The sequence below is a fragment of the Myiozetetes cayanensis genome, unplaced genomic scaffold (assembly GCF_022539395.1).
Source record: "Myiozetetes cayanensis isolate MyiCay16 unplaced genomic scaffold, myiCay2020 scf1, whole genome shotgun sequence".
In the NCBI taxonomy this organism is placed as follows: Eukaryota; Metazoa; Chordata; class Aves; order Passeriformes; family Tyrannidae; genus Myiozetetes; species Myiozetetes cayanensis.
The window spans coordinates 59,367,684-59,378,097 of record NW_026086604.1 but is presented as its reverse complement, the minus strand read 5'-3'; the positions used below and the strand labels follow the sequence as shown (position 1 = coordinate 59,378,097).

The 10,414-nt window shown below is 41.2% G+C and overlaps 1 protein-coding gene across 1 annotated transcript in view; it reads right to left on the bottom strand.

Annotated features, from left to right (window-relative positions):
• Nucleotides 1-7,445: 7,445 nt before the first annotated feature.
• The window catches only part of SCGN (secretagogin, EF-hand calcium binding protein), a 29,206-nt gene continuing 26,237 nt past the window's right edge, over nucleotides 7,446-10,414 (bottom strand). The window contains exons 10-11 of the mRNA XM_050313745.1: nucleotides 9,617-9,685; nucleotides 7,446-8,381 (exon numbers count right to left, since the gene is read on the bottom strand). Of these exons, the coding sequence (XP_050169702.1) occupies nucleotides 8,253-8,381; nucleotides 9,617-9,685 (198 nt within the window). The 3' untranslated portion in view covers nucleotides 7,446-8,252. The remainder of the gene's footprint in view (nucleotides 8,382-9,616; nucleotides 9,686-10,414) is intronic.

Sequence of the window (10,414 nt, the reverse complement as noted above, 5' to 3'; positions counted from 1 at the left end):
ATGCAGAATGGACACTGGTTGCTTGCTTAGTGTACAGCTACAAGGCCTATAGATTCTGTGCTGACAAAACAGCTCCAACAGAAACGCAGCAGAGCCCACCCAGAGCTATAATTGTCTTAATATTGGCCCGTGCGCAATTTTCTGTAGAAATGAAGATGTGAAAATACTTCCAGAAGTACTGGCTGAAATTTAAAAGATCACTGACCACTGGTCTCTGTTCTTTCCTTCCTTGTACACTTATGAAGTCTGCTTTTCACACTGGTTTGTTATAAGTGAATTTTAAGACTGTGAAATAGTCCCCACTGCAAAATTGCACTGAGAACTCATATAAATCATACTAAGATGACTTTTTGAAACCAGTTTAGATTTTTCAAAGCTGATGTTCTCTGCATTGTGATGATTTTATACAGATGTAGCATTGCAGTTTAGCAGAGAGTGTTAGCAGAATTGAGACCTGGATGCTCTGAGTACCCTTAATGCAACTCTCAAATGAAATGTGCAGCAATTTAAACTAACCAATCACTATTTCCCCACTCTTTCGAAGAGCTCCCTTTGCTGTAATAAGACTTCCCAAAAATGCACATACACATGCCTGCTGATCTAGTGACAGGGCCTTCAAGTTTCAAATAGGACCATTAAACTACACAAGAACAAATATATGAATCATTTGCATCTGTGATGGGCTTTGTTATCTCTGCACCCAAGTGCTGCATTTTATAGTTTTTCAAAGAAAGGTACCTATGGCAGACTTATATGGCTCTTTAAGGGAAGGCTTTGCCATTTAAAAGATTTCCATTTCTTCCTAGACTGATGTCTAAGCCTGACAGACTCACAGGCTAAATTAATTCCTTAAGCCCTTTGCCCAGTGATACAGCTTATCTGAAGCAGAAAATGGAAATGTACAGTGTGCTTTACAAAGCTGATCAAAGATGCCTGAGAAAGTACTGAAGCAATCAGAATGAATGATCTGCTCCCATGGGTAGGAAAAGTGGATGTTTTAATTGCATCAATTATTCACCACCAATTATTTGTGAGAAGTCTTTTATGTCTGTGTGACTGAGAGGCCTATCTCAAGCTAAAATCAGCTGAGTTTCCTATTATTTTTCCATGGACACCGAGTTAGCTATGGGGATGGTTCAAATCAGAGATGGAGGAGCCTGTCGAAGTTTGGAGCTAGGAGCTACTGTGTGGCTTCTTCCCTACTGAAACTTAAAAGGAATTAACAGTGTGGTAGGAAATAAATCTTTATTGAGGTGGTCTTTAAAACAAGGAAAAGCAGACAGTCTCCCAAAGAACACAGTGTGTTGTACAACTGTGTACTATATTTTAACATACTAATATCTCATTATCCAGCAGAAGATAACACACACAGAGGATGCTAACACAAGCCATTTCTTTTTGTTATTCTTCCAGTAACATAATTCATGGTAAGCCCATAAATTTTCCGTTCTTTAAACATAAAAAGAAATCCTTGCTGAAAAATTATTAGATGGAGATGGTTAAAGAAATTCTAAAAGAAGTTTCTAAATACCATCCTGCCATTGTATCAACCACTTAAGGTCCTTTAATATAGCATGTTTGTTAGCATTTTAGGATTTACGATAAAAACAGAAGTAGGCTTTGATTTGCTTAGGATCTCCTGCATAGCCCAAACCAAAGAAGATCACTCTCATCTTAATGACCGGAAACATCCCAGACTCATGCCCATGCTCCTGTGCACATTTACTCATCAGGAAGGCGGAAACAGTTGCCTTTGATGATCTCATTAATTAGGTCTTAGGCAAACAAGCTATTGTGGTGCCTTGGCAGGGCCTGCGTGTCATCTGAGCCATCACGTGTGTGCTCTCTGCTTGCAGGAAGAACTGAAAAACAAATGGATTGGCCTGAATTTCCTGTGCATTCATGTGTTTCCCAATGATCTGGTTAGCGTGTCTGAAAAGACACTGCTCTTCCACTGATCCACAACAAGCTTGATCCAGCTCTCAGCTGAAGCAGGGTTCATCTAAAAAACCACAGGTCCTGTGTTTGTCTAGGCTCTGCCATCCAGCTACTTCATGCATTCTCATCTAAAATCAAGATTTCTCCTGACACATCCTTGACCCTGGCAGGGAAAACCCTGGCAGTCTGCTGGATCCTAGGTTGTATGTGCTGAGAAATGAAGCCTTTTACTAAGTATTAACAATGATAAATCAAAAACTGTTTGGTCACACTGTTAAAATTAGAAACATGTTAGCCGAAGTGCCACATGATAGCAATCTGTTCAAGAAGGCACCCAAACAGGATTGCTGAGTGCATCTCTTCTCCATCTTCCTCTCTATGAGACATTGGGAGTGATATCTTGCATGAGACTTAGCAAGAAATCAAAAAATGAGAAGATGTTCTCCTTAGCTCTACCAGCTGCAAGAAGCCCCTTGACAACTGTGTTACAGCCCTGTATTCATGGAAAGCAGACACAGTCCTAATAACAGCCTTCCCCGGAGCTAGAGGTGTTTGGCTCAGGTGTCAACCAAAGCAAGCCCTCTTGCTGCCACTTTCTCGCACTGGCACTACTTATTTTAGGACCCTCTGGCTTTAAAAGCTTTACAAATATGTCTGAAAAGGGAGCCACAGCTATTTGTCATGCCATCCTTAACTGATCTTGTTCCGCTGGAACCAAGGGGGCTCCGCTTGCTGGCAGAAAATTAAGCCTTGTGGCTGCCTCATGCAGCTTCTGTCATTAAAGCTCATCTCCCACTTCACAGAGAAATGCAAGGAGGGTGATTTCTTCAGACCACATCAACAGTGCCCCATTTCTCTCTTATCATTCTGTTGTTGAATACTTTACAAAACAGAACCACAGAGAGTTGGTACAAATGTTACTGTGCAGGTATAAGGGCCGCAGCTGGATAGAAAATTAATTTAGGGCCTTAATTCCCTGTATTTCCCCTGGAAATCCTTCCCCGGGTTTTGAATTCAGGGTCTGGAGCAGGAGGAACTCAAAGGGGTGACCAGGTTCACCATAAAGTGCAGCACATCCGGTCCCTCACACTGCACGTGGGCACTTGACACTTCAGCTCTCCTTTATCTCAGAATGTGATGGGTATTATTGTTAATATATCCCTTGAAAGTACACTTCCAAACCAAAATGACTAATTTTCAATGTGCCATTGTGTGCTGTCATGATCCTCAACAGAAAACTCTCCCTTGGTGAGACTGAGCAGTTTGAAATCATTTCAGATTCACAGCCACGATGCTGGAGAGAGCAGGGACCCCAAACCACATCTTTCAGACTGGGGCAGACGCCCATTCTCCAGCCATGTTGCCTAGTAATACTCGCTCTTGTAGGCTGTGGTGCCTCCATCAAATCCACTCAAAATAATTTTTTCCTGAAACAGTTCATCTAAAGAGATACCAGATGATGTCAGAGATGCAGCATGAACATTTGTCTGTGCTGTGCATGCCATTGTGCCAAACATTTTTTCTGGGCAGAGTCATCCTCTCTGATTCTCTCATCACCTGTGCAAAGTGCCCAGTATACCTATACGGTGTTTTTATGGACCCCAGCAACTTTGAAGGAACAAACCCAAGTGAAAGTGCAGTGCCTGAAGCCATTGTAAAGGCTAACCACATGGCAGGCAGGCAGTAGGATGCTTTATCATGGGATGAACTTGTGAAAATCAGTGATTGCCAGCTAAGCAGGAGAGGGCAGGGAAACAGTTTTACCTCTGGGACCCAGCTGGAGCTCCCTGTCAAGATGTCTCTTGGCATTAGGCAAATGATTCCCCTATTTTCTCTCATGGTGGTCATAACTGGTACTCTTTTCTCCCCCTCCTCCCACGTGAAAATGTTACTTAAAATGAGACTCAATTCTCCATGGAATTACTGAAAATACAGGTGCCAGAAAATGAGAGCTTTTTCTTAGCAATCAGTGTAGCCTTCATACAAAAATGCCTTTCATACTTACTTTACCCCATGTAATTACACAGCAAAGCCCCCTTTAACATCTCACTACATAATGGCAACTTTCTATTTCAAATCAGATTACTGTAAGAGTTACCCAGCCATTTCAAGAGATAATAGCTGTAATTAAGGTGTTTCTAGTGATGGGCTCCTATTATAATGTGGCAGATGATTCTCTGTTAGTCTTGTTGGCTGCATTAGTCACAATTGTTTTCACTAATATTGACACTATTGTCTTACCACACAAATAGAAAAGGAGATTAATCAAAATACTTTTCTGGTTGGGTATGCTCTGAATGCTTCCTTTGGAACTGATGCCCAATTCCTAGCTTCCAGTTGGAATAAAAATAATTTCTTGTAAGATGTGCAGGCATTTTCACCCATGTTATTTAAAGTAATACTGTGAGAAAAAAAGGGACATAATTATTTAACTAAAAATCTGAAAGTAAAGCACCGATGAAACTTGAATGTTGCCATTTCTAATCATCTCATCTGGTTCCAGTCTGTGTGTCAGTGACGTGAGATTGCTGAAATGTGTTCAGACTGGGGAATGAGGTGAGCATATATGTATGGATTCACTGTCTTGGTAAAAAAATTACACACACCAAGGGACAACTGGCATGTGAGCAACCTGGAACTGTAAAGCTGACTCAGGAAAATGGAGGCCTCCAGTAGCACTGATGGCTTGGGATGAGCAAAGTGTGTTAGTTTCAAAATGATGGGAGAAAAGATTTTTCATTTTCCATCATTTTCAGCAAAGCCAATGAAGTTAAAACAAGGGATGATTACCAGTTCTGCACAGTCTGAAGACGTCAGTCAGCTTCTCTTGAACAAGGTTGTCATGGCAAGTCACCCAGAAAAAAAACTGTATCAAGTACCAAAAATAAGAAGGGCCAAGACAAGCAGGGAGCATGTCAGGAGTGCAGGGCATGATCTCATAAAACACACAGTGAAAAGGAGAGCAAAGAAACAACTTTTCTCTGAGGAAATTCACACACTGACTTCCAGAGCCAACAGTTTGCCAGTTAACCAAGGAAAGGAAGTAAACCAACCATAAAAAGGCACTCCCACATATTTGGGAGCACTGTACATGTTGACCACTGCACCTGTTGTTGCTATATGTGCTTTAGAAATGCACCTATGAAACATGACATGTCAGTTAAAAATTGATTTCAGTACTATATTACTATAAAGTAATAGACAGCTGTGAATTCCTTAACTTCAATTTTCTGAAGAAATACATGAAAATACCATGGGAAAATTATCTTTGTAAACATTTTCACTCACTTTCTGTTTTCACATTCTAGTTACCAAGATGCAACCTCCTAAATAAGGTGCTGTCTGCAGAAATTGTTGTTATTTTCACATATTTAACACAGAGAGGGTATTTTTGTGTAAACATTCAAATGTGAAATATTATCTCGTGTTTCAATACATAAAAGTACCCTTCAAATTTGCAAAATGGATAATAGCTATATTTTATCAAAGATTTATTGCCTAGCTATATATCTACAGGAGCTTAAAAGGTTGAAATCACCACAGCCTGAGACCAAAGGGCCTTATAGGTAATTTATTATTGAAGTGAAAATAATAATTAAAACAAAACAAAAGCTCTGCGAGTAAGGAACACATTTTCTCTGCAAGAAGTCTCAAAATGCCTGTCTCCTGCCTTAATGTTGACTTCAAGAGTCTATAGGATTATAAGACCATGTAGACCACTAGTAATTACCTTGCTGACTTTTGCAATGTGGGCTCAGATCCCACTGCATCTGACGTTTTGTTTTGTTTAGAGGAGATCTCTGGCTCTGCTCTGGACAGAGACAAACAACTCTCATGGCAATGGAAAACTAACTAACTAAAAACAAACAAACAAACAAACAAAACCCCAAACCAAACCAAAAAATAAAACAAACATAAACCCCCAAATATCTGAGTTCTCTATATAATGTTTTAATCTGTGATCCCAAATTACTTTTTGCTCGTGTTTTGTAAAATGCTCTTCTAAACTCATTTACCGAGGGCTATAAACTCACTTATATAAAGCTAATAAAACTAGTTGTGTGAAGGCTTTGGCAAAAATCAGTATTTAAAAAAAAAATAAATCCCAGATTTGTACAAAAGAAGCATACACTGTGACACTGACATATCAAATTCGTTACTGTTCATTGTCTGTTGGCTGTAGAGGATGTAAAAAGCATAAGGCTTCAATAAAGAGGAAGTGTTGTATAAGTCTTGAAATGAGAACTGTGGTTGTATACAGTCTCTAAAAAATAATTTTCACTTTAGACTAAAAGTTGCCATATATTTGGTGAGACAGGACAGGATATGCATAAATTTAATAAATAAGAAAAAGTTCTACTGATATGAGTAAGATTAAACAGCGGTGAAACAGAATAGACCTACCATCACGGAGAAATACAAATAATAAAAAGATCCTACATCTATCTGTGGAAATATATTGTAGGGAATGGTACAGAAATTGCTCCCATGTCCAAAGTCATAATAACTGTAGTTTAGGAAAATAATAATAACAATGAGAATTAAAGACTGAAGAAAGAAAGAAAGAGAAACAAAAGAATATATTTAAAGGCATAACTATTTATGCTGATCAGTACGTTCTATTTGAGATGCAATAAAACAATGGTTGGTGTTGTACCCTGCTAAATTTGTTACAAGTTGTTCAAAGATTATGATAAAGCATGTGTGGTAAACAGCAGTGCCTGGTATTTATCTGCTGGCTTCTTATCCCTGGTCTCGCACTCCTGACCACAGCTCTTCCTTTGGAGGGGTGTGAGCATCTGTCAGTAAAACTGCATTCCTGCTGGTTTAGGGAGCTGCTGCTGAGGCTTGATTCCTTGTTTATCTTTTTTGGAACCACTGTAAAGCTCTGTTATTATGTTTGTGATTTCTGTTGCTGCCAGGGTGATAAAGAGCAATTTCAGAGTGTAGAGCCCTAGTTCTGTACTGGGGCTAAACACGCACTTAGCACTTGTTCAGTTAGTGAGCTTATCATCAATGAAAATAGAAAATGAGCAGATGCCTTAAGCTGAGTAGGTTCTTAAGGGCTATATGTAATCAGTGTTTGCATCTCTATTTGTGTTGACTGAAGGTCAACATCTAATTAATTTTATAAAACTGAGTATAAAGGGAGTGGGTGTTTCATGGTGCTGCCTTGTGCAGAAAACATAACTGGAAAGACCCTTGTGTCGAGTCTGTGACTGTCATCTGGAGAAAACAGAAATGGTGAAATGAGAGGGAGTTTTGCCAACAACCCTTTCTCATCAACTTTCTCTTAGGAAATGAAGAAATAATTATTTGGGCATGACAGTGTAGGTGTGGCACTTTCTGAATATTCACCCAAAGGCTTTGGAAAAGAGAAATATGTGGCACAAATGATACTGTTGCCATCAGGCTCCAGGATTACACTTCTGGCCCAGGAGTGATGGGAAGTTTTAACTTTAATAAATGTTACAAGTATCTGCTAACTCTTACAGATTAAAAAAACCACAGCAAGCATGTATAGGACCTTTGCTCTCATTAGGCTTCTGTCCTTCCTGTTTTCCAGTTTACAGAAACCTTTTATGTTATTTCAGTTTGGGTCAGAAGTGTCCTCCAGAAGTGACGTTACTCAGTGGCTCCATCCTGAAGATCACATTATTATCTGATGTGTGTGGTTTCCCCATGGGAAGGATCTACCATGTTTCATTGTCTGATGGATTTAAACACCACAGTTTATAAGGATCCCAAAACATCCTGCCATTTGGCGCATTTTACACAAAAGGCTACTGTGTAGTCTGCCAGCCTGCAGCAGATGGCTTTCTGTACGTAACACATAAACTTCGGTCTTACTGAACTTCTGCAATTGTCATTTTATTTCTGCACAAATACACTGTCATCCATCCAATATTTTAAACGCACAAAGCACAAGGTTCACCCAACAAATAATTTCACACGTATAAGGCAACCAACAGAAGCATCAATTAACTGCACTCTGGGAGCAATGATGGGACATTTTGGAGGAGATGCTGGGAATGGGCAGGGCAGCGTTTCATAAGGGCAGAAGAAGAACAGCTTTCTGAGCAGCTGGTCTGATGGTGGGCAGAGACATTGCTAAGGGGACCCATAAGTGGCAGCATTGAGTGAAAATCACAAAGGAGTTGGTGGAGTGAGGAAGCCCCCATGCAAATCCCACTCTTCAGCCCAGCAGCACAGTGCCATGGCTCCCCACTGCTCACACGGCAGCACAGACACACTTCTACAAGGAGCAGCAGCCAAATCTTACAAGGGAAACACAACCACGAGCACTTTCCCAACTATGGGTTAATTTTCAGCCCAAGACACAAAGCTAGTTCAGATTTCTGAATTTTCCCATCCTTGTTCACATCGCAGTGGTTGAGCAGGATCTGGCGGAACTTGTCCAGGTCCACCCCGCTAATGCTGGGCTGCAGGCAAAAGAGAAAAACAGTGCTGAGAGAGAAAATTACGCTGGATTCTCCCAGCTTTGTAAAGCAGCAGGCCATACAGCAACTGGGAAATCCATCCAAGGAGAACTGACCAAAAGGCCCCCCATAAGCTCGTGTGCAGAGGAGAGGCAAACAGAGGATGCGGAAAGGACACCCTGCAAAAGCAGAAGGGGCATGGGGCTGTGAATAACTATGCAGAAACGGCACCTTGACTTTTGTGCTTAGTGAAGCACATCAGGATCCGATCTATATTAAAGAAAAGTCTGTAAAAGGTGTGCAATGCAGATTGCTGCACTACCAGACCTCTGCTTTCATCTGGTTTCCTCTCTCAGTCCTGCTGTGCAAGGAATGATGCGGCATTTCTGTCAGCAGACTCCTATTTTACAGGCTACTCAGCAATGTAAAAATACCTCTTGTGGATCAAACTGCTGCTGAAGATACATTTTACAGGCTACACTGCCTCTGTATGCTGAGCTGTACTGCTTGCTCTGCTTCCTGCGTCTTTGGGAGGGGCTCAAATTCACATGCACAGCTTGTGATGTCCAAGGACAATGCTGATGAAGGCCCTTAGGGAAAGTACAAACTTCCCTCCTTTACACACACACAGAGAACACAAATCCAACCTCCTACCCATTCCCACACCCTTTCCTACACACTACATGGCCATAACATACACCTGCAGCTGTCAGCACGTAGCTACCATTCTCTGGTCTCTGCTATACAAACATGGGAGTGCTGATATCCCTGTGCTAGGTCACATTGCAGGGAAATGCAACAGCTCAGGCTCAGAGGAAGCCAAAGACTAGACTCTATTTTTGTCAAAATCTCTATCTTGGTCTGCATCTGGAAACTTAAGATAATCCAATCCAGACAGACTCTGCTGTCCATCAGGAATTGAAGTGACACACTGGGTACAGTATGGTCAATTAGAGATAGACCTCGAGTAATTTTCAAATGTAGTCCTGAGACAACCTAGTGAACCATGAGGTCATTCTGGTGAGAACCACATCGTCATGGAAAACAGGAGAAGGAAATTCTGATGATTGATCTATGCCAACAGTTTGTGCTGAGATGGTGACATTCCCTTCTGGTGATGATCAAAGTGAAATTTCACTCTGTGTTCTTACGAGTCTCTCTATGTGCATAACATTTCCAAAACTAGCCCTGATCTTTCAGAAACACAGAGTATTATTCAAATAGAGCCATGAAGATACCTTGACCAGTTCCATCATGTCTTTGACAAACCCATCCACTTCTGGGCCTTCAAGTGCTCCCGTTTTACTCTGAAAGATGGAATAAACAGTAAAACTCCCCAGTGAATCAAAAACACTACAGTATTTGCTGGTCAGTAAATCCAACCAGTCACCAAGTATCCAAACAGTCACCAAGCTTTATAGCATTAAGTTCACACAACCACGAAAAAGTTTGGATTGGAAGGGACCTTTAAGATCATCCAGTTCCAACCACCCCACCATGAGCATGGATATCTTCCACTAGACCAGGCTGGGTTGCTCAGAGCCCCATCCAACCTGACCTTGAAGACTTACAGGGATGGGAAATCCACAGTTTCTCTGGGCAACCTGTTCTAGTGCCTCACTACACTCACAGTAAAGAATTTCTTCCTAATATCTATGATTCCTTCCTTTTCCTCAAACAATCTCTTCCCCTCAAATGGGAGCAACATCTCCCACCATTTTGTGAGGCTTACTGGTCACCACCCCGAGGGAATTGTGTGACTGTCAGAAGTGACACTAAATTATTGATGTCTAACAGGCAGTTTGATGGTAATGTCTGTCATGGGCCAGACTCCCTAAATAATCATTATTTCAGTATTGGAAGGGGTTTATTTTTCAAGGGGTGGTGATGCAGATCCCAGGTATCAAAGGTTGTGAGCACTAAGGCCACCATCTTCTCTGCATCTCCTTCAGGGATACTGCTAATGCAGCAGCAATGGCCATGGCAATGGAGGAAGTCAAAATGGGTCCTTGCCACGAGGTCTCTGAGCATCACAC